Source organism: Drosophila navojoa, chromosome 4, assembly GCF_054131105.1.
Source record: "Drosophila navojoa isolate 15081-1374.11 chromosome 4, UAZ_NAV_1.0, whole genome shotgun sequence".
In the NCBI taxonomy this organism is placed as follows: domain Eukaryota; kingdom Metazoa; phylum Arthropoda; class Insecta; order Diptera; family Drosophilidae; genus Drosophila; species Drosophila navojoa.
This window is the reverse complement of record NC_142892.1, coordinates 6,518,018-6,542,169: the sequence shown is the minus strand read 5'-3', so window position 1 is coordinate 6,542,169 and position 24,152 is coordinate 6,518,018. Positions and strand designations below refer to the sequence as shown.

General features: G+C 46.7%; 3 protein-coding genes across 11 annotated transcripts; all 3 read right to left on the bottom strand.

Moving 5' to 3' along the window:
- Positions 1–1,967: 1,967 nt before the first annotated feature.
- On the bottom strand, positions 1,968–14,217 carry Cad74A (cadherin 74A). Of its 5 annotated transcripts, none has more exons than XM_089259157.1 (9): positions 14,194–14,217; positions 12,874–13,172; positions 7,714–8,078; positions 6,120–7,611; positions 5,798–6,059; positions 4,121–5,738; positions 3,760–4,062; positions 2,564–3,705; positions 1,968–2,498 (listed from the first exon to the last, which is right to left on the bottom strand). In XM_089259157.1, the coding sequence occupies exons 2-9, from the start codon at positions 13,055–13,057 to the stop codon at positions 2,372–2,374; spliced, it is 5,493 nt and encodes a 1,830-aa protein (XP_089115283.1). In that variant the 5' UTR covers positions 13,058–13,172; positions 14,194–14,217; the 3' UTR covers positions 1,968–2,371. The 5 variants fall into 5 exon arrangements, with proteins under 5 accessions (XP_089115283.1, XP_017956885.1, XP_089115280.1 ...); XM_018101396.3 differs by lacking the exon at positions 14,194–14,217 and adding an exon at positions 13,918–14,187; XM_089259154.1 differs by lacking the exon at positions 14,194–14,217 and adding an exon at positions 13,973–14,187.
- A 664-nt stretch (positions 14,218–14,881) lies between these two features.
- Positions 14,882–18,031, bottom strand: LOC108650129 (uncharacterized). The gene is made up of 2 exons (XM_089259776.1): positions 17,356–18,031; positions 14,882–17,300 (listed from the first exon to the last, which is right to left on the bottom strand). Exons 1-2 carry the CDS (start codon positions 17,500–17,502, stop codon positions 14,955–14,957), a joined length of 2,493 nt encoding a protein of 830 aa, XP_089115902.1. The 5' UTR covers positions 17,503–18,031; the 3' UTR covers positions 14,882–14,954.
- A 489-nt stretch (positions 18,032–18,520) lies between these two features.
- LOC108650128 (uncharacterized) lies at positions 18,521–23,889 on the bottom strand. Of its 5 annotated transcripts, none has more exons than XM_089259031.1 (4): positions 23,655–23,889; positions 20,893–20,961; positions 19,916–20,826; positions 18,521–19,873 (listed from the first exon to the last, which is right to left on the bottom strand). In XM_089259031.1, the coding sequence occupies exons 1-4, from the start codon at positions 23,655–23,657 to the stop codon at positions 18,979–18,981; spliced, it is 1,878 nt and encodes a 625-aa protein (XP_089115157.1). In that variant the 5' UTR covers positions 23,658–23,889; the 3' UTR covers positions 18,521–18,978. The 5 variants fall into 5 exon arrangements, with proteins under 5 accessions (XP_089115157.1, XP_089115156.1, XP_089115158.1 ...); XM_089259030.1 differs by having other exon boundaries at positions 18,521–19,909; positions 19,952–20,826; XM_089259032.1 differs by having other exon boundaries at positions 18,521–19,888; positions 19,952–20,826.
- Positions 23,890–24,152: the final 263 nt, after the last annotated feature.

The following is a 24,152-nucleotide window of genomic DNA, read 5'->3' as shown; positions in this document are numbered from 1 at the left end:
AAATGAGCGACTTCCCTCAAGCGCGAACGTCCTTCGTACCACGGCTCACTCATTAATTGTTCGCATTGTTTGTCCGCTGAAGTTGGACATCTGGCCAGCTGCCCTTCCCACTCGCTGACAGACAGACTGACTAGCTGAATCTAGGGTAAAAGCTGATGTGAGCTGTAACTACATTTGCCGGGACACCTGCAATGGGCCAATGGGCGCTAAGGGTGCTCGACTCTCAGTAGCTGATGTGAGTGTGTGTGTGTGTGTGTGTGTGTGTGTGTAGGGATAGCTGCCATCGACAGCTCCTCTTGGGGCTGGCGCCTCACGTATCGAGCGCATTAAATGCTGATTACCTCAGCTTAGTTAGCTCAGAGCTGGCGCCGACCTTTTGTTTGGCCATAACACAGAAAGGGGACGATGCAGTGTCACTCGAGTTTGAAGTGTGATTTACGATCGACATCATCAATCAATGTTCAAGTGGAAAGTGATTTGGCAACATTTCACAGACAAACTCAAATGCCAGTTGGGTTTTATGCTAATTGCACTGGAATATATATAGAAAATTCTGCTAGTATTTTGAAACGGGCAAAACCTCTCACTCTCCGTATATATATTGCTGTAATTAAACAAGCCAGAGACAACCCTCATAAGAGTGCAGTCTGACTACACTTGATTTGCTGATGTTGACTATGTAGCTGTCGTTGTTGTTGTTGTTGTTGTTGTTGTTGTTGCGTTTTAAAAAGTTATAAAAATAACTCGTTAGATGTGGCAGCAGCGGCAGCTACAGTTAACTATAATGCTTGAACTGCCCTGCAACAGCAACCCCCGATCAGTTCATCTACTGACACACACACACAGACACACACACTCTGCCACCCTTGTATACCAGCAGCAGCATCATCATCATCATCATCCCTTGCAGCACTCGCCAAGGAGCTCAGCCTGAGGCTAATGAGCGCCGCACATTAGTTTTAACAACATTTATTATTTATGGGTTTCTTACTCATTTTTTTTTCTATATAAAATATAAATTGTTAGACGTTACAACTTGGCATTGAAAATTCCCGTTTGCAATTAAAACAAGCACACAGATTTTAATTGGCAGACGCATTTTCTTATTTAACTCATTAATATTGGATGTTTTATATAGGAATATGTGTCTTGGAATGAATGATATTTTTAATTGATTTTAGAGTGGGGTACTAAGGGAATTTCAACTGTGAGCTGTAAGCAAATGAAATGTGAACTACATTAATCATATAGATCAATATACGTATTCATATATTCTTAGATAGTGTATAGGACTCGAAATATAGCCCATTTAAGATGCCGTAAATGCGTCTTGTATGTAGTTTAAAGTACGGAATGTGTAAAAATAGTCAAGAATTGAGAGTCAATTAACCTTATTACGATATGAGCACCTTTAACTTTGACTATCGCCTTATTATGAACAAGATAGGAATCTAAAGATCTCGAAGATGTCCTGCCATCACTTTGTTCCAGTCAAGGAAACTGAGTCCACCAAATGCTTGTCTATGTTTGGCTGCTAAAACAAAGCTAATCATAGCCTGATATCAGTTATATTAGGCACATTATGAACTCCAAAAGTCAGCCATAAGCTAGACTATTTAGTTGAATGCTTTGTTGACTTGCTTTCACATATTTAAGTGCGCCGTATCGCTTTGCATGTCCACGGAGTATAACCAAGTATTCGTGTGTTTTGTTGTAGATACAATTTATTTGCACACATGCTCACATTCCAAAAAAAAGCTAACTAAATACATAACACATAACATATGCATAAATAAATATATGCATGTATGTATTTAGTTTTAGTTCGAACACGTCAAGCTCAGACGTGCAAAAGATGTGGAAATTCCTGTTGGAAATCGAGCTGATATTTATATTGAACTTATTACGCACTTGCCAGAGAATAAAGAGAAGTTATAGTTTCATATACATACAAGTCATTTATTTAATAATATTATTTATTTCAGGCGTTGCAAAAATCTCTTCAGCAGATGACACACATACATATAATTAGAATGACTTTCGATTCGTTGTTTTTGCTAGTTTATGAGAGAACTTAAGCCTAAAAGTTTCGCTGTCGACGAGTTTATACAGTAGCTAATATTACACAGATGTACTCTATATACTCTAGACATAGTCGTATATTATGTACATACTAGATCACATGCATAGTGTGCTTATGCTTATGCTTATGTATGGACTGTTTGGGACCCGCTCAGCCCAAGCCGCGCTGAGCTCTACCTATAGATCATATGCTCAGGCGTGGCTTGGGTATCGGGTCTTGAGCACTAATTTACTAGAATTGAGTTGTTCAGTAATGCCGCCGGCTGGCCGTGCAGAATATGAGTGGGGGCTACAAGGGTCCGTAGATGGGCTCCGAGTAGAGCACGGCGGGCATTGAGTAGCTGTACGAGGTGGGCGTATGCTCTGTGGGCGTGCGCAGACTTGCCTGCAGACTGCGTTTGCTATAACGCTTGAATCTGTCAAAGAAAATATACATTCAATTATAGCTCCCTCTCTCTCTCTCTCTCTCACACACACTCACTTCTTTCTCAGGCAACAGGCCGTGCAGAGCGAGACCAGCGCTGCGATGCCAATGAGCGCCGCCAGTATGACCAGCCAGGCGCCCGCCGACATTAGCAGATTGCCAAAGAGAGCCGCCGTATGGGTGCGTCGCACCGAGCAGGACTCCAGATCGCTCACGCCGTACGCCGCATAGATGTCGATGAGCTCGTGTCGCAGCTCCTTGGAGTTCATCAGCTTCTGCATTTCGCTCAGCGATAGGGCGGCGCCGTTGCGGAACATCTGGAAGCACGAGCTGGTCGCCGTAAAGTCCAGGCTCATGTCCGCGCGCGTAAACACCTGCGTGTCCAGCACGTGCAGCTCCAGACCTAGGGGCTTCAGTTTTTTCTGCAGCTGCTCCTGGAAGGGCCGTATGTTGTGTTGAATCTCGTTCGGCGGCCGTGCGAAGACAAACTTCAGCAGCGACTTGTCCCGTATGACGAACACTTTGATGTTGCTGTACGCCTGGCGCTTGGCCTTCGCCGAGTTGTTGGCGCAGATGCGCATCTGGAAATAGCCGTCCACGTAGTCGGCAAAGGAGCCGCCCGTGCGCAGCTCGCCCGTCCGGTTGTTGAGGGTGAACAGCGTTTGCAGGTTGCCCGTGGCCAGTTTCCGGCTGCGCTTGTAGAACTGCGGCACGAACGTCACGTTCTTGATGGAGAGCGCGATGGGCGCTGCCTCGGCATCCGCGTCGGTGGCACGCAGCGTGGTTATCACCGTGTCGATGGGCACATTGATGCGTATGCCCACCGTTGAGTCGGGATTCTCGAACTTGGGCAAATTGTCATCAAGGTCGAGAATCCGCACGGTGACGCGCAGATGCGAGGGATCCTGCCGGTCGTAGGCATCGCCTATATACTTGTACGCCGGCTCGCCCAGCTTCAGGCACTTGATAGTCAGCGTAAAGGACTCAACTTGCTCGCGATCAATGGGCTGGCTGGTCTTCAAGATGGCCAGGCTGTTGTTATCCCGCTCGATGGTGAAGAGCTGCTCGTTGTTGCCCTCGATGATGGCATAGTCGATCGCCGCATTCTCGCCAATGTCCTCGTCAATGGCGCTGAAGTTGCCCACAACGGTGCCCGCTGGCTGCTCCTCGGCCACGGACATGGGTATCGGCCCCGCATCCTGTTGGGAGTTGACTTTCAGTAAAGGAAATTGAATGTTGATTTCGTAACTCACAATCTCTCTGGCGAATCGGGGCACATGATCGTCCATGTCGAGCACCTCGATCTTCAGTATGCGCGTCACCGACTGCTTGGGCTGTCCATTGTCGCTGACCTCCAGCAGAACCTTGTACATGGACTTCTCTTCGCGATCGAGTACCTCTCGTGTGGTTATCAGGCCCGTGTGCGTGTCTATGGCAAAGGACTCGGCATCGGGCGTATCGGGCAATATGCGATAGGTGATGGTGCCGGAGGGCGTGCTGTCATCATCCGGATCCGAGGCAATCACCTGAAAGACTGGAGCACCAACTGCCGCATTCTGGCGGAGGATGCGAAATTAGTTCAACCTCTCTTCAAGCCATCCCAGCTCCACTTACCTCCGTCACATTCGCCATTTGACCCACTCGCGGCGCCACAAAGTATGGCACTCCATCGTTGGCACTCACATCGCCTATAAATATGCGCACCTCAGCGTCCGTGGACAGGCTGGACTGCTTGGGCACCTGACTGCCATTGTCCTGGGCGCGCACGATTAGCACATAAGCCTCGGCGCGTCCCTTGCCCGTCAGGTTGCGGCGTGTGGTCAAGAGTCCGCTCTGGGCATTCATGCTGAACAGCCCATTGGCATCGCCTTCATTGACCAGCTCGTAGCGCACCTCGCCGCCAGGTCCTTCGTCCGCATCGGTGGCTTCCAGCTGCAGGACAGTCTCCATCTTGAGAGCATTCTCCGGTATGACTGCGCTGTAAACCTTCTTGGTAAACTCGGGTGCATTGTCATTCACGTCCAGCACATCGATCAACAGCTCCACAACGCTTTGCTTGGCGTCAGTGGGCTTGCCCGGCGAGTCCTCCGCCTTCACTTGCAGGCGAATGGAGGGCGTGCGCTCCCGATCGATGGTTTGATTGCGAGCCACGATGATCTGTCCGGTTAGGTTGTTGATCTCGAAGAGCATTGCGTGCTCGCCCTGCAGCGAGTAGATGATCTTGTGATAGCCCAAGCGCTCATCGCGTGCATTGAGGGCAGCATCCTTGTCCTGCGCCCTCACCTGCAACACCGGCTCCGGGTGGCCCTTGTTCTCAATGATGGTGGCATGGTAGGAGCTCTGATCGAAGATCGGACTGTTGTCGTTCACATTCTCGACGGTGATGTTCACCCTGCTGATGGTGCTGCGCTGGCGATCGGCGCTGCTCGCACGCACCTGCAGCTCGAACTCTGCGCTGCCCGACTCCGCCAGCGCCTCGTAGTCCAAGCGCTTCTTCAATATCACCTCGCCAGTGCGCTCCGAGATGTGGAAGTACTCCAGCTCCTTGGGTGTGACTAGCTCAAAGCTGGTTATCGGCTGCTCGGTAACCGGATCCTCGGCTTGCAGTATGAATAGCGCGCTGTCTATGGGCATTTCCTCTTTGATCTTGACATTGACGACGGGGCGGGAGCTACTCCAGCCGGGATTCTTGAACACAGGATCCTTGTCCTTGAAGGACTGCACATAGACCGTCACCTCAGTGGTGTCCACCTGCTTCTCTGGATCCACCTCAGCGTTCAAGTCTCGCACAGCCACAGTGAAGATGATGATGGCTGCCACATCGTGTCGCAGCGTGCTGTTCACAAAGATCTCGCCGCTCTGCTTGTCCACCCGAAAGGCCTCTTGCACGGGATAACTGCTGCGATTGGCTATGCTCACGCCCGCCTTGGTGGTGGCTTGAACCGGTCCCTGCAGACTGTACTCCAGCCGCGAGTTGAGATCCTTATCGATAGCCTTGACGCGCAGCACACTCTCGCCAACGACTGTGCGCTCGGAGACATAGGCGGCATAGCTGCTCTGCTCGAACTTGGGCTTCTCATCGTTGATGTCCTTCACATTCACGTAGACCGTCGTGGTTGCTGTTTCCGGTATGGGCGTGCCAGAGTCCACGGCATTCACAATGATCTCAAAGCTATTCATGTTCAAATCGCGATCAATGCGCGCTTGAGGCGACACTGTGATCTGGCCAGAGCTGAGGGCAGGAAGATGAGCATGAAATTAGGGTTTAAGTTTAGTTCAGCTTAGACTTACAACTCATTGATCTGGAAGTTGTCGTTGGCGCCCACAATGCGATATCGGAGCAGGCTGTCCAGGCCGTCCGGATCGTGCGCAGAGACTGTGGTCACATTGTAGCCTGGAGCAGCGTTCTCTGGTATGGATACGCGATAGCTGGGCGGGCCAATCACTGGCAGGTTCTCGACATTCTGAAAGTGACCCTTGAAAATGGGTCGCTGATTGCCGGAGATGCCGACGCGTATCAAAACACGTGTGGTATTGGTCAATGGGGGAATGCCTGGAAATTAGTAGGGTATATATAGATATAGGTATTCGCTTAATGAGATTAAAAACCTACCAAAATCTGTGGCAGACACGACCAGCTCGTATTCGCCACGCTCCGTGTCCATGGATCTGGCTGCCTTCTGCAGCGTTATTTCGCCCGTGTCTGGCTCAATGCGGAACACATTGCCAGCTATGCTGTTCTCCGAGACAATGGCGTACCTCACTCGGCCGTTACCCTGGCTGGGCCCGTCTGCGTCGTGGGCGCGCACAAAGAACTGCGGCTCGAAGATGGAGGCGCCCTCTCGGATCGTGCGGCTGTACTCGCTGCTCTCGAAGCGCGGATGATTGTCGTTGACATCGAGCACGTCCACATAGAGATTGGCATTCGATTCGCGACCGCCGCCGTCGACAGCCACCACGGTCAGGCTGTAGGTGCTTTGCTTCTCATAGTCCAGGGCTCTGAGCAGATAGATGCCGCCGGTCTCTGGATTAATGTAGAAGTTGTCGGCGCCAAAGCCCTTGAGCACATACTGCACGTGGCCAAACTGGGCTGAATCGGCATCGGTGGCATTCACAATGCCCACCAGGGAGTCGCTCGTCAGATTCTCGGGAGCGGTGAAGCGATACGTCTGCTGGCGAAACACGGGAGCATTATCGTTGGCATCCAGCAGGTGGACCTCCACGCGAGCCTTTGCCTGCTCCACGCCGTGGGTCGTGGCCACCAAGTCGAACTCGAATTTGCGCTGCGCGGGATTATCATAGTCCAGCTGGCTGGCATCGAGCACTTTGACCACAACAGGAGTGCGGCCCTGTCCTTCTGTGGGCGATACGGCGAATACGCCGGCTGCCTTGGAGACGTCCTGCAGCTTGAGCTGATAGCGACTGTTCTCGCCCATGTCACGATCATCCACGAATATGGAGAGGCCCGGCAGGGGCATTCCATTGGCCAGGTTCTCGGCTATTGAAATATTGAAGTGCGAGGCACTGAACTCTGGCCGGTGATCGTCCACGTCGGTCACAACGATGGTCACTCGAGTCACCGAGAACTCGGCGGGTATGGCGCCATCAATGAGCTCTGTGGCTCTTATGGAGAAGACATAGACGCCGCCATTCTGCAGTATATCAGGATTCTCGCGATCCAGTGGCTCGCTTGTGGTCTGCAGTACAGCCGTGCCCTCCTTGGCATCGCCAAAGGGCACCAGCTCAAAGTGCCCGAAGGGCTCGTCCTCCAGCGAGAGGAAGATATCTCTTGGTATGCCCACATCGCCATCGATGGCCTTCACGGTCAATATGCTCACGCCGGCGGGCGTATTCTCGGCCACAGTGGCGGAGTAGGGGGCATTGGTGAAGACGGGCGCCTGATCCTGCACATCGATGACATTTATGGAAACCGTGGCGAATGAGGTGAGGCGGTTCTCTATGGCACTATCCGAGGCTGAGATCGACATGATGTACGAGGGCCGGCTTTCGAAATCCAGAGCTTGTTTTAGAGCAACCCTCGCGGTAAAGTTGCCATCGCTCAGCTTGACAGCGCGCACCTCAAAGATGTCGCAAATGTCGTTCTCCTGGAAGAGGGAATCAAGAGAGACAGAGAGAGACAGAGAGAGAGAGAGAGAGAGAGAAGTTTAAGTCATGGTAGAGCTGAGTCTGCCTTAGATTTGACCTACCTGCACACACTTGATCTGCACCTCCGCATTCAGTCCGTCATCACGATCCACAACTATGATCGGTGGCTCCACGGTCAGCTCGGAGCCCACGGGCAGGGATTCGCTCACGCTGGCCGTATAGGGACGTCCGAGGAATGTGGGCTGATTGTCGTTGTAGTCGCGCACCGGAATCTCCCGGCGCTGGGACACCGTGTTCGGCTCTGTGCCATAGACGCCCTCGTCGGTGATGCTGATGATCACCTCAACGGTATCTTGGGTCTCGCGGTCCAGTTCCTGTCGCAGCCGCACCACGCCCGTCTCCCGATCCACCGAGAAAACTGGCCCAGATATGCTGTACTTAAGTCGTCCACCCTCCGGGTCGATGCCTTCAAATGTGTAACAAAGTAGTTCAAGTCAGTTAGGCGTGTGGGTAATCGTGTGAGGCATTGTAGTAGTAAAAGCTGTTTGTCGACTTCCCATTTTGCTCGACACGCTCACTGCTTTAATTACAACATCTGACACTCTGCGCCGGGGTTATGCTTAAGCGTGTGAAAAATGCTAATCAGGTTCCCACAGCCTGCTCCATTCGCGCTTTGCAGTTTAGTTGGGCGTGGAAATGGAGCTAAGCTATGCAACCAAGTCTGGGAGTTGGGTCAACTCAACTGAATATGGGGCCATCTCTACTTTGGCCAGTTTCTCTTTCGCTTTTGCCTCTCTGCCTATTTTTTGTTTGAGAGATTTCTCAAATGCAGGAAACTGCAGCTTGGGGGCAAACACGAAAAAAAAACATTAGAAATTCTTTTGAATGAAGTGGCTGGGGCCAACAGAAAGAAAACAAATGATCCCAGCAGAGCAGAGCAGAGCAGCCGAAAGACAAACCATAATAAACCCCATGGCAGTCTGGAAAACTACTTTTTTTGGCACACACAACAGACGACAGACAGCAGACAGCAGACGGCAGACGGCTTTTCAGGTTTTCAAGTTTGCTTTAACCATTTCGAAAACGGGCCGAGGAGCAGAGGCAGAGAGGAACAGAGGGACAGACGGCGACCGACAATTGCAGCACAGCCAGAAAGCGGGAAGCAAACAACACGTTCTCTATACAGCATACTCTACTCTCTACTCGACACACACCCAACAACTTACCAATTGCGGTCGCCAACCCGAATCTTTTTCATTGCCTCAAGTCACATTCTCCACTGTTGCCCCTCCCCATGCCCTTCCGCTGCCTCTCCTACATGGGCGCGTGAGTGCCCACTTTTAATGTACATAATCATTTTTCTAGTTTTTCTTTTTCGGGTCTTAGACATATTTTCATGTGATTTCTCATATACACGAGTTGCGTATGTATTGGTGCTGGAATTTGGTGTATCAAACGATTGTTGTTGCTGCCACATATGGCATCTGGTTGGTGGGCAAAAAACAAACTGGGAAGGCCTAACAGAGCTCAGTAATAGTAACAATTATCCAAGTTTTTCAATGCTGAAATATATTTGGACTTTTCTACTTTTCACTTGATGTTTTTCTCTTCGTCTTCTTCTCTTCTCTTTTGCCTTATGACACGCAGCATGTGTGTCCGAGTTGTGGCAAGTGGGAGAGTCGCGACTGGGTCTAAGCAATTTCTGTGATTTCATGCTCTGCGAAGCGTATTTGTTAATATTTCGCTATTTATTAGACACACAGCAAAAAAAAAAAAAAAAAAAAAGCATGAGGCGAAAAGAAAGAGAAAGAAACGCCCGCATTGTATTACACGTTTTTAAGCAATTATTCATTTGGCGTTTGTTTTGGGTTTTACTTTTCTGTTTTGTGTGTTGGGAGTCAAAATAATTACAGCACGCCATTTGCTTAATTATGTTGTTTATATTTTTAACTTCATTTAATTTAATAATTGCGTATAGAAAGTAAAAATATGCATGGGCAAATATCATGCAAGTTAGGAAACTTTTTTGCGGCTTGAGCAAATGTATGTATATGTATATATATTTTATGAATATATTTTGCTTGAAAAATTGATTTATTTATTGGCTGATTGATTTAAGATTTTACATTAATATATGCATGTCAATATAATACTAAATACGGCATAGTTTGTAGAAGAGAAGCAGAAAGGCTTTGACAAGTCAAGCTCAAAGAGAGAATATTTTGGGGTGAAGCGATTTCGACTATTTGAATGCTGTTCAATTTAATTGAAGGATTAGAAAGACAAATGGATATAATTTTGAAAAAAAAAAATAAATAAAGAAATAGGTGTATATATTTATATATAATTATATAATTCAAGAAAACGAAGACGAAATGGGAACTGTTATGTTTTTTATGCAATTTTTCATTTATATGCACTTTTTTAGAAAAGCAAATATTCGAAAAATTAAATTATTAAATGCTTATAATTTTTTTAAAAAGAACCATAAACAGAAAATATATTAAAATAATCAATAATTTAAATATTTTAATGTAAAACTAATTGATATTTGCACGCTGGCCACGCCTTCTTTTGCGTTTATCAACTGTGTAAAACGTAGCAAGGCCATCAAGAGCGCCTGCTAATAAAAAGACTTATAAAAATGCCTAATGTTGATATAAAGAACGAATCAATTTCAATAAATTTAAATAAATGTTTCCTAATGTTAATATATAAGCATACTAAGGCTCAACAACAATGCTTAGTTCCGAAAAATGTAAATAAATAAATAAAATCCAAGCACAAACAAAAAATCTAGTTCTTGATAAAAGCGAGGCTATGCTTGAAGAAAACTCGATATATCCAAATATATACATATACATATATTTATATGTGTTAAGCACGACCCTGAGCCTGTTTTTTTGTCCCATTTTCATTTATTGATTAGCCGCTATTATCGCTTGATTTGTCCACTGACCAATTTGTATGTAAAACAGACAGAGCCAAGGGGAGACCTGTAACACGCTTGTTTGTTTACCGCATATACAGCTGATGGCAGCCAGTTGGTCCAGTCGATTGGCCTATTGGCAGCGAGCCGAGTGATGCAAGAAATGTTGATTTTTCTGATGATTGCCTGTCGAAAATTGCAATCACAAATTATGCAGCTGATAGAGGCGAGTCGAGGCGAGTCGAGTCGAGTTGATTGGGGTCTTGGCTGCTTCCTGGCTCACAGTTTAGACAATGTTTTGTGTGCCTGGCAATTTTTCAATTTGTGTGTGTATATACATTTATGTGTGTGTGTGTATACACATTTATGTGTGTGTGTGTGTGTGTGTGTGTGTGTGTGTGTATTTGTGTGTGAATTTATGGCACTCTTAATTTCAAACGCAGCGCGCTGCGAATTGTTGGCCTAAACGTGTTTTTTTTTTTGTGTCGGCGACGTTTATCTCACGGATGCAGCTTGCAAAACTAACTGGCTGGGCGACCGCTCACCCAGCCACACACACACACACACACACACACACACACACACACACACGCACACACATGCACACATATGAGCAGCTCAATGAGCACTTGGCTGAGTATCAACTCCCAAGTTAATGCAAATACTTGTATGCATTTTGAACCTTTAAGTTGAATTGTGAGCTCTTCATTGAAGCGCAGATGCATTTGATATATGTGTGTACATAAAATATGCAGATACAAGATACATTTATAAATAAGTTACATGAAAGTTGTCTGCCTTGGTGTCTGGCCCATTGCTGCTGCTGCTGTTGCGTTGGGCGCATCAAATTACAGGCCGCAGCCATAACTGGGCTAAGGTGTCAACGGGGCATTATTTTGTGGAGCAGGTGGAGCAAAAACAAAAGCTCACACTCGAAAGCAGCACGAAGATGCAACCGATGCAATCACAGGCAGCTATTGTTGTTGCTTGAGCCAAGCAGCTGTTGCAGCCACGCGCCCAGCCCAGCTCAGCAGAGCCAGAGCCAGCTCCTTGGCCATTGCGAAAGTCTGCGATTACGACATTTGCAATAAAGCAACAACAACAACAGTTGCTACTTTCAATTGATTGGCTCCACTTAGCAGAGTAAAAGTGTCGCCAGATTCTATGCGGATAAAAGTGAGCGCTCGGCCAATATCAATAATGGCCAACATTTGCATCTAATGCAGACTTGGCCACACGCCAGATTCCCATAATAATTGGCATCGTTATCGTAGCGATTGCCTTGCTATCGCGACTGCTACGCACAGACGTGCTCAAATGCATTTCCGCCTGTGTCTATCCCACAGATACAAAAGACACACAGACACACACAGATAGACAAACAGACAGAGATACATGTGTATGTAACCGCTGGCATTGTTTTTGGGGTTCTGGCGACTTGATTACCGGAATGCAATCCCAGGCATGCAAGACATACGTATTATCATTTTGACATTACTTAGCGCTTATCGCAACATGCAACGAACATGTCGAGGCACACTTCAGCGAGCGAGCAAACAAAATGAAAGACGAAAAATAAGTGGGAAAAAAAATTGATACTCTGCACAAGGTTGGCCAAAAGTAGGTGGCGTTGCGGCGAGCCGAGCGCTTAATATTTCAATTATGGTCATATAGACAAAGTCCCCCGCCGACCCGCCTCTCGAGTCGCGAAATGAAAGTCAGCAAAGGCAATTCGAGACTTCAAGCACACAAAAGTCAAATTACAAAATAATTAAACTATCAAATGACCAGGCCAAAAGCGCAATACAATTATGATGTATGTATGTATGTATAGACACACACATAAATATATATATCTATATATAGACACTATAGAGAGACTCGCCGAGTTTTAGGCCAAAAAACATTGTCTTAAAATTAATTTAGTATTTTTGTGAAAGGTTTTGGCCGCACATAATGTGAGAATTGGGGCTATTGTTGTTGCCTGTATACCCTGTATGCAATGTAAATGGGTGAAGCAGGGTATATTAACTATGAAATTATATGTATCACTCAAAGAACTAGATAAATAATCTCTATAATTGAATAAATGAAGCTTGATCTGTGGCATACCCTTTTCCAGTTAAAGCTAGGGTAGCATACATAAAAACTTTGCCAAAGTAGCTTTGCTCTAGCTATACTCTATCAAAGTCTGTTCCCAGCTTAGTTCTTAGCTGACCCATTACAGGGTATCTCTTAGTCCAGCACCCACTGTAAACACCACTGTCTGTTTATTATGAAACATGGGTTTGTCCACTGGCTGACCTCAGTGCACAATGCAGCCACGACTTACCTTTCAGTTGATAGACGGGGCTGCCCACTGGCGTGTGCTCGGACAGGCTGAAGCGGGACATGTCGCCCGAGCCGGGCACAAAATGCGGCGGATGATTCAGCAGCTGTGCCCCGGCCAGGCGGCCGCAGCCACAGAGCAGCAGCAGCAGCAGCAGCGGCAGACACATTAGCGACGGCAGCAACATGTTGCCGTTGCTAATTCCAATGCCGTTAACTATAGATATCCGTTAGCTTGGCAGTATTTCGGTTGTATTTACTTGAGTGTTTAGCACATCTAGCACAATATTCACTGTCGAATTTCTTTTGGTAGAGAGAGAGACAGACAGAGAGAGAGGGAGAGATGAGTTGAGAGTGAGATAGAGCTAGAGACAAGTTTGTGTTAAGCTCAGCTAAAATCGAGAAACAATGCATAAACTCTTTCAATGTTAGCCCCCATCCGCCCATTCGACCTTGGCTATGGCTGCAATGCAACGGCAGCAATTACCTGCAGATGCGCAGATTTGTGCTCGCTCAGCGGAAAGCCGTGTGTGTAATGCTTCAGAGTTGTAAAACAAAAACAAAAACAAATATTTGACCAATTCTAGAAAAGAAATTCGATTCAGCTGCCAATTTCACTTTATGCGCATGTGAAAAGTGGCACATGATGATGATGAGGCGACTGCTGATGATGCTCCAATCATTTGGCGCTCAGGCGCTTAACGATTGGCTTTCTTTCGCAGCTGGAGAATGAGGTATGAGGAATGAGGCACAAAGCAGGGGGAAGTCAAAGAAAGCAAGCTAACACACACGCACACATGCATACACCAAAATGTGCAAAAAGGCAGCTCAAATAAATAAGCGCAGAATACAGAACTGGTTGCTCTCTGCGCTGGCGTAGCGTGCAGATACATAAGTATCTGCAAGATACATACATACACACATATACATAGACCGCTGGTCAGTTGGTGTTTGGGCAAAAAAAAAAAAAAAAGAACTAAAATGGAAATGGCCAGGAAGCAGCGCATAAAACATAATACTGCTGATGCCTAGGGTCTAGCCAACTCACGTTGTCTCTCTATCTCTATCTCTGTCTCTCGCTTAATTAGCTTAACCGTTATTACACTTATTAAATGATTATTTCACTTTTATTCACGCGCAAAAAACCAACCAAGTTCGACTATGACGCCAGGCAAAAAACTCGATTCTCGTTCCGAATATATATTTTGTTGCTTTACTTTTTGCGCTTGTTTTTTTTTTTGTCGTTGGTTTTTGTTTCTCTGCCGACTGTTTCCGACGAATTTTTGAACCGCAGCAACGTCTTAACGACGCGACGCTCGCTCACCTTCTGTCGATCTGGCCGTCTTACCTGTTGCTGTTACTGGCTGCTGCTGGCGTCCTTTGCTGGCCAACGGCGTGCGTGATTCGGCCAACCAGTGGTAAATACTGGTTTCGTGCCTGTCGCCGGTTTTGTTTTGATACACATTTCGCGCATGCGCAAAACGAGTGGCAATGAAATATGCGCTAGTGTGTACACACTTGGCGTTGGGAATTTTATGAAGCTAATTTTCTGCGACAGCCCAAAAGTATGCTACACATTTTTGTTATTCAATGAGAAATTCAAGAGGTGAAACATTTAAAGTCCAATTAAGAAAAAACAACTTGTCCAGTTGGAAAATGGAAAGAAAAAATTGAATTTAAAAAGCAAAAAAAAATTGAGCAGAAATTTTATATTATATGCAAATCAAAAAGAATTTTCCATTCGAAATCGATGAATAAATAATGTTGAAAGTTCAGCCCAGTTCGCCTAAATATATTTTAAGGTAAAGGGAATTCTGACTCAATACAGACCTCCCTCCTTTTTTCTCTCTCTCACTCTCTCTCTCTCTCTCTCTCTTTATCTCTCTCTATCTCTCTCTCTCTCTCTCTCTCTCTCTCTCTCTCTCTCTATCTCTCTCTCTCCCTCTCTCTCTCTCCCTGTCTCTCTCTCTCTCAAAAACTAGACTTTTCATGAACCAACTCTCGTTTTGATATAAACACTAAAAATATTTAATGTATTTATTACATGCATATTGTTATTTAGATAAGTCCTACAACTAGAACGATTTAGAGCGCATCATCCACCTGGAACTGTATCAGATCCTCAACGGGAAAGCGAAAGAGCGAAGCTGTTTGCGCCTCGGCAGCCAGTTGATCGATGTGGGGATTCTTGTGATAGCGCATATGCTCGCCTTGAACGCTGTAACGTCCTCCATGATTGGAGGACAGAGCTGGGTGGCCGGTGAATGCAGCAGGTTGTGGTAATTGGGGCGGCTGCGGCACCTCGGCTGCGACAATGGGATGCTCGAAGTCAATGAGCGAGAGATTGTCGCTGCGTGAAATCGGATGATTTACAGGTTGTTGTTGTTGTTGTTGTTGTTGAGTGTGGTTCTGCTGTTGCTGTTGTTGTTGCTGCTGTTGCTGCTGTTGCTGTTGCTGCTGTTGCTGCTGCTGTTGCTGCTGCTGCTGTTGCTGCTGTTGCTGCTGTTGTTGCTGTTGCTGCTGTTGCTGTTGTTGCTGCTGTTGCTGTTGTTGTTGCTGTTGCTGCTGCTGCTGCTGCTGTGACTGTGTGGCAGCAGCCTGCCGTGGCTCAACGGGACTCGGTGGCTTGGGCAGTGGCTGATCCCGTTCGCTGGCGCTGAAAGTATTGCGCTGCAAGCCCGAAAAGTTGTGATTGTAAAAGGGATTTGTGGAGGCGCGCACCACGGGCGAAGGCTTCTGCTTGGGAAAGACATTCAGATGGAGCATTATCTGATTGCTGCTGCTCTCCACGGCTCCACTATTGGCATTGCCGTTGCTGCTGCTCACAGCTGGGCCATAGACGCAGTCATCGTTCTGCTGAGCCTGCGGCGCATACTTGCCGGCCTGATAGACTGCCTGCTGCTGGCTGTAGCGTATGGACTGATCGGGAAAGATCATCGGCAGGTGGCTGGGCGGCTGCGTGGGGAACTTGAAGGGCGTCTGGTAGAGACTCTGCTGCAGCTGCGGCTGCGCGTAGATGGAGCCAGGCGAGGCAGCCAGCGCACCGGCTGTGGGCACTGCGTAGTCGCTCGGATAGGGACTGCGGAGCACGGACGTGGGTCTGGAGGGTGGCAGCACCGGATAGATGTCCAGGTTCACCTTGAAAGGAATGCGCTTGTGCTGCGGCTGGCGCGTCGCATTCAGCGCTATGATGGGCGGAAAGCTCTGCAGAAAGGGATCGACCAAGTAGTGTTGCTGGCTGCCGTGCTCCAGCAGCATGTTGTTGTAGTTGCTCTGCTCCTGCTGTTGCTTCTGCTGCTTCTTGTGCTTCTTCTTGGAGCTGGGCTTGCTGGCTGGCGCCTGCTGCAGGGCCAGCAAGTTGATGTCCTGTGGCGAGCGCGGCTTATACGGATACAGCTGCTCGATGGCTACGCGCTGATGCGGCGCACCTGGGTACAGGGGCATCGGCACGCCCATGGGAAACATGGGCAGCGGAATGCTGAACTGCATCTGCTTCTTGCCGCGCTTGCCCCGAAAGAAGTTGGCTATGCCACTGGACTTGAGGTTCTTGTAGCTGCCCGCAATGTGCAGCCCCGTGGGCATCATGACCAGGCCGGGCATCTTGCTGGGCAGCGGATTGTTGATGTGCATGTTGTGCAAGATGTCCTGGATGTTGTTCAGGCGCTCCGCCTCGCCCTTCTTGAACTGCTCCGGCAGCGGACCGTCGAAGGGAAAGTGAAACGGCTTCGGCTTGAAATCATCGCGCATGGCCAGCGTGCCTGGCGTCTCGGAGTATTGGCGCCTCAGCAACGCCGCCGCCGCCGCCGATGAGGGCGGCCGCTGCGTGGAGAGGCGCGGTGGGCGGGGCAGCTGATCGCGCAAAACATCACGCAGCGGCGTCATGGTGACGGCTCGCTTAGGCAGCCGCTCATACAGATGATTATCGCCAGCGTCGCCATCATCAGGCGTTGCGTGCTGCAGCCCGTTGCCGCTGCTGCTGACGCCTGGCGGCTGGGGTCGTCTCGCTTTCGTGCGCCATGTACCGTAAATGGGCGCAACATCGTCGGCACGCTCCAATAAGTAGGCAGTTTCGCCAGCACCACCACCAACACCACCACCAGTGCCACTCTCCACCTCCAGATCCTCCACATCGTTGGCGTGCAGGTGGAGCTGCTGTTGCATTTGCTGGAGATGCAGCTGCATCTGCTGCTGCTGCAGACGATATTGCTGCTGCTGCTCGTGCTGCAATTGCTGTAACTTGGCACGCATCTTCTCAATGTTTAAACGTTCCGCCACTTGACTCGAGCTGTCGTCACTTTCAGTGCTGGGCGTTGTCTCCGACAGCGTCTGGCCCTCAATCTGGTTGAGTAACTGCTGCTGCTGCTGCTGTTGCTGCTGCTGCTGTTGATATAAGGCTGCTGTTGATGCGACCTTGACGACCATAAGAGACATCTGTAAAATGGAAAGTTTTATTCGCTCTGCACTGATCTAATAGCACTCGTCTCACAATTGTGTACACATAGAGCAGGCCCATAATCCGTGGCCAGCGGCCGCTATTAGCCTTTTGCTTTGCGCCGCCTTTGGCAGGATGTGGATCCCGCTGCGATTTATCGTTTGACTCGGGCTCCGGCTGCACTCTTGGCTTTCTAAACATTGTTCACAGTAAAAATTGTTGATATCGGTATCTGTTGGCGCACCGGACGCGACTTCCTCATCGCGAATCGCAAAGACGACTGCTTGCAGCTCCGGCCAAGCAGCCCCTAAAAAACTTGCGGCTGCACTTCGGCAGCTAATTAGAAAGTTTAACATACGAAAGCAAAAAAATAGACAAATAAATTAATTGCCTAAATGATTTCGTGCGCCCGATCTCTGGGTGGAAAAGAAAATGAGATACTTCCAACGCAGCCACCATGAACAGCACAAGATCGCGCCGCGCCATGCACGCGATAAAGAATTCAAAACGAGAAACAATTGCTTAGCCGAAGTGTCTAAAACTCTGCTCGATTGAGTGCAAAGTCAAGCTGAATAAAGTAATTATCGAATTTAAATTGTTTTAAGGCTAATTAAACAACATTTGACACTAGCGCAAAAGTTGATATTGCGACAGATGAACTGAAATTGTTGATGAAACTAATTTACTTGAATATTTATATAACATAGATAAAGGAGATGAGCTTCCATTTACAACTATAACATAGCAGAGCACCTGGTAAAATATTCAAAAATATTGTAAGACCTTGTCATAACAATACTAAACCAATTATGCTCATCATCATTAAATACATCAACATGCATAGCTATCATGATGAGATCATATCAAGTCAGCGTTAACATCCTTCTACAAACATCCTAATATATCTGATCATGCATCCCTATATATAATCATCATCATGCAATGCTCATCATCATTTTAGGCCTCTTAATTTCGAGTCACGTCTTATTCCATTCATCACGTCCAATACAAACCTTTCGTTACAGTCATACGATCCACACTCTTGAAGTTACAACCTCACGCGAGTTTTATCTGCTCTTAGCATATCTATAGAAAAAATAAGTTATTTACTAATAATAATAACAATAGCAAGCGCTGAAAACACTTCCCGTTGTCCAATTGAATATGCATTGAAACCACATTTAATAAACCCAGTTTTTGGTTGGGTCTGCACAAATGATTATAAATGGTGTTTGTTTTCATTTTATTTGAACATAGAGCTAAATAGTCTTGAGACGGGAGACATAAAACATAGCAAGAGAGCGTATTATAGTACATATTTAAGAAGTTTACAAAAAGTTAGATACATATACAGTGATCCCTAATTGTATGAGTATGCGATTCATTAATTCATAAAAACAAACAAGTTGAATTCTTGCTGACGCTTCAGTGGTATCGCAATTTGGAGCACCCTCATGAAACGCTGTAAAAATCTTTTCGACTGCATTGACTAGATGTATCTAGCCCTATAGATATGGTTGGCATTTGCATTGCTAGATATATTTAGAGAGCATCAGTTATTGCATCCCCTCCCTCAGACGATAATATTTCAATTAAAATGAAATGATATGTCACCCATCTGCCTTTCGAGCGTCGTTGAATTCATCGACGGCTATAACTGTGCTGCTGTGCGGGTGCTTAAAAGTCAAAGGGAATGCTGGGCTTAGGATAATCGTAGCCCACGCGCTTGGTCGTCGGCGGTGCTGTCACAATAGTCCTGGTGGTCCTAGGGGTCGTTATCCTCTGGGTGGTAATTATTATTGGAGTCGTACGGGTTGGCGGAGGTGTTACTTTACGGGTGGTCGATGGAGGCAAGTACGTGGTTGGTGGACGGGTGATAGGTGGACGAGTGGTAGTCGCACGAGTTGGCGGAGGTGTTGGCTTACGGGTGGTAATAATTACTGGGGGTTGGGGCTTATTTGTAGGAGGCAAGTAGGTTGGTCCTACAGTACTGGGTGTGGGCCTACGGGTAACCGGTGTGGTTATTACCTTACGGGTAGTCGTTGTTGGCCTAGGGGTAGTCGTTGTTGGCCTACGGGTAGTCGTTGTTGTCCTACGGGTGGTCGATGGAGGCAAGTATGTGGTTGGTGGACGAGTGATAGGTGGACGAGTGGTAGTCGCACGAGTTGGCGGAGGTGTTGGCTTACGGGTGGTAATAATTACTGGGGGTTGGGGCTTATTTGTAGGAGGCAAATAGGTTGGTCCTACAGTACTGGGTGGGGGACTACGGGTAACCGGTGTCGTTATTACCTTACGGGTAGTCGTTGTTGGCCTACGGGTAGTCGTTGTTGGTCTACGGGTAGTCGTTGTTGTCCTACGGGTGGTTGAGGGAGGCAAGTACGTGGTTGGTGGACGGGTGATAGGTGGACGAGTGGTAGTCGCACGAGTTGGCGGAGGTGTTGGCTTACGGGTGGTAATAATTACTGGGGGTTGGGGCTTATTTGTAGGAGGCAAATAGGTTGGTCCTACAGTACTGGGTGGGGGACTACGGGTAACCGGTGTCGTTATTACCTTACGGGTAGTCGTTGTTGGCCTACGGGTAGTCGTTGTTGGCCTAGGGGTAGTCGTTGTTGGCCTACGGGTAGTCGTTGTTGTCCTACGGGTAGTTGAGGGAGGCAAGTACGTGGTTGGTGGACGGGTGATTGGTGGACGAGTGGTAGTCGCACGAGTTGGCGGAGGTGTTGGCTTACGGGTGGTAATAATTACTGGGGGTTGGGGCTTATTTGTAGGAGGCAAATAGGTTGGTCCTACAGTACTGGGCGGGGGACTACGGGTAACCGGTGTGGTTATGACCTTACGGGTAGTCGTTGTTGGTCTACGGGTAGTCGTTGTTGTCCTACGGGTGGTTGAGGGAGGCAAGTACGTGGTTGGTGGACGCGTGATTGGTGGTCGGGTGGTAGTGATCACTGGAGGCCTAGTCGCACGGGTTGTCGGAGGTGTTGGCCTACGGGTGGTAATAATTACAGGTGGCTGTGGCTTATTTGTTGGAGGCAAGTAGGTAGGTGCCGGAGTAGTGCGAATCGTAGGCTTAGTAGTTGGTGGTTGAGTTGGTCGGCGAGTAGTCACTGGAGGCACAGGCTTGTACGTGGGTGGCAAGTAGGTTGGAGGTGGAGGAGTACGAATGGGAGGCCTGGTGATTGGTGGTAGAGTTGGTCGACGCGTAGTGGTCACTGGAGGCACCGGCTTGTACGTGGGTGGCAAGTAGGTTGGAGGTGGGGGAGTACGAATGGGAGGCCTGGTGGTTGGTGGTAGAGTTGGTCGACGCGTAGTGGTCACTGGAGGCACCGGCTTGTACGTGGGTGGCAAGTAGGTTGGAGGTGGAGGAGTACGAATGGGAGGCCTGGTGGTTGGTGGTAGAGTTGGTCGGCGAGTCGTCACTGGAGGCTGTGGTTTATTTGTCACTGGTGGCGCAGTAGTGCGCGTCGGCAAAACAAATGGCACATCTGGTACAGGATACGAGTATCCCTCTACAGCACGAGCCTTACGCTGAAATTGATCAATTGTTCTATGAATGATCTGCACTGTAGTTCGGTTAGATTTCTCTGTACTTACCACATGCGTGTCAGCCGATGCGGTGGCAAAAGCCACAGCGCAGAGCGCCAAGACAAAAAGTGCACTTCTCTGTGGAAGAGCGAAACAGAAATAAATCGAGTTAGTACGGATGGCTTCAAGAAGATGTTCAAATGGAGTTACTTGGCTGACACCTGAGCTAAGTACCTTAACGAATTGTTGTCTAATACTTGGTACTAAAGTGATTTGCTCTAGGTCTAAATACAAGGCAACACTGTTAATGCATAGACAGCAACGTTTAACGGCACAAAAGTCGTTTGTTAAAGTTCAGACGATGTCTGCCATTTGCATATAACAACAACATCAACAACAGCAACAACAACAACAAATAACTGGCAATTACAATAAAGATGTTAGCGTGTAGAGTCGAAGGCATTCAACTTTGACATCATCTCTAGGTCACGGTAGCGATCCGAAACCTAGCCAAACTCGATTATGCTCTCAAATCTCTGATCCTCAAACCAATTAAAACCACGAAAATCACAATGAAAAGCAAAACGACAAAATACAGATGAGATAATTAATTGACTTTGGAGACAAGATGTCTGACCACAAAAAAAACAAACAAATTAAAATAAATAAAAATGAATAAATGAATAAAATAAAATCAGCATAGATTAAACCTTCTTCCGTGGCTGTCAACGAATCTAATGTCTTATAATTAGCATATTATGCGATCTGGGCAAGGTCGCCAACGGAGAACGTTAACGAAAGTGGTAAATGGCTATGAGTGCAATTAATTTGCGGACATCTCAAAATCACTGACAATTTCTTGATAACTAATGTCCGTGCGGTTGCCATCTACAGAAATAGCTAATTATGCTATAAACCAGCTGCGCTAGTCAGCGAACAAAAATTCTGGCTGACAAGTTCTTTTTTTTGTTTGCTTTGCGTTTTTTTTTTTTGTTTATTGGAGACTACGCGATTATATAACAATAATCTGCGATCGGCCATTAATAAAGTGAGAAAAGCTGAAGTCGTCGCTAAAACCAAATTAGCATACGCACTAATCATTGATCGTCGCCATAAAACTGAGGCCGTATGCCCAAATTCCTACAACAAAAGAATCTTTTCTATACAAGCATATATAATATAAATAGGTATATCTAAATTCGTATGTATTCTAGTCGAAAGTTTGAGCTATCGTCAGATCTTTAAAAAGACAGCAATCACAATTCATAGCATATTGAAATGTAAATGAATTTGAAATTTTGGTTGTTAATGAACTTGAAATTTAATCGAGATAGTCTAAACCCGTTTTATATACAATTGCTTGAATCGTGTAGATGCTCAACTTGGGGCTTAGTTAACACCTCGAAGCTGGAAAGTGAAACAATATCAAAGAAACATCCGCTTCCAGTTTTTGTTGTTGTTGTTGTTTTTTTTTTTTTCATAAAAAGCCTAATGAAGTGATGTTAACTCTAATATTAAGAACTTAAAGACCTGTTAGTCTTCTAGACTTTGAAAAAACAAAAAAGGTTTGCTTTAGCGAGACGTGCTGAGTCCTTATGTCATATTAGGTTTTCTTCATTTGGATTTTCATTTGACTGTAATTTAATATGCTAATTTATGGTTAATTAATTTGTTTTACAACCGATCTGACCTTGCGTTCATATCGGAAACGTCAATGACGACGCTCATTTGGGTCAAGCCATCAACGAAAGTGAGCGAATGCTACACGTTTCCATTAACGAAGATTTTTCGGATGATTTATGTAAAGTGGCTTGAGTGATTTTCAAATTGGAAAAACACGAACCACTTCTGATTGATTTGAAAATTAAATAAATAAAGTTAAGCACAAACAAAATAAAGGACAAAGGTTATATTTTTACCCGTCTAGATATAAATGGAATTTTAATATACAATTCTTGAATATTCTTTTTGCTTTGATTTATTTTTTAACTGCATCAGCACTAATTGCTCTTCAATATATCATCGTTATGGGTTTTAAGCCCCCTTAATCTGCCTTTGGCACTTTGTTTCAATCGCGTCTTTGATCTTTTGCCGTACATCTGAATGTTGCAATCGAATGACTTAGGCAACGAACTTGATGCAGTTGATTAACCGATCGACGCTGATCATCTCTCAATGGCACAGCCAAGAATTTTACATCGAGCTATAACTAAAGGCAACACTTAATGGTCATTTGCCTAAATATGCCAATTCAAATGTCAATCCATGAAATGTATGGATAATTAGCAAACGATGCAAACAAGTTTTCATCTCATTCGCTGCGTTGACATAGAAACCCTGGCCAAAACGATGCCAGCCAGAGCTTCTGCTGCCAACTGAAAGTCATGTTAATGATTAAAGACGCAATTGCTGACAGCTGAGCTAGCCTGGCCTAATGCCACACGGTGCAGACCACGGTCACGTTGCTCTATCCACGTGGGCGCAATGGGCGTATGCGTAATATGGCTAAAGATATTGCCGTTCGCTCACTAGCACTGGCACAATGTGGCCCAACCGGACGTGTAATTACGATTAAATACATAAACTCTAAATGTCACTTGGGTCGTAAGACAAACAGAGCTCTGCACCTGCTCTGCCTCGTTATACATACAAATTTATATAGAGTGTATTGTATATAGAGTATATAGTAAAGGCAAAGTACGAATAATTGATTTTTGTGGTTCCTTTGCTTGTCTTTTCTTTCTTCTCGCTTTTAGCAACACTTCTTTTTGAGCACTTTTCATCACGATTGTCTTTTATTTGCAATACAGATCGGAACTGGGTTTAGTTACCATATTGAGCACTTTTAACTGCAACGGACGGCAGCCAGAAAACGTTTATATATATTTTTTTATACAGAGAATATATATCCCGACAGTTTATTGTGTTTCGTGTATAATCCTTGAGTGTGTCGATCGTATCAAAATTCAATGGTCAATTGAATTTTGGATCGATGCCGAGCAAAAAAATTGCCTCAACTTCTGGGTCGACTCTGGGCTAGCAACTAAAGCATCAAAACTTGTGGATTCTCTACTTATATATACTCGGGGCGTCAGATCCAACGCTGTCGCAGTTACTGCGGCTGCTTCTGCTTCAGCTTCTGCTGCGGCGACGACGACGTCGACTTGGGCGACAGCTGTTAACACTCGCAGCGAGTGAAGATGCTGCCAACAAAGACGCTGACGCCAACAACTGACCAACCCGTTGCCAGTTTTCGGCCAGGTATTCGAGCGCGAGCCTCAGTCGCTCGGCAGCTGCGCAGTCGCAGTGGCGAGTGCTGCTCTTGATGC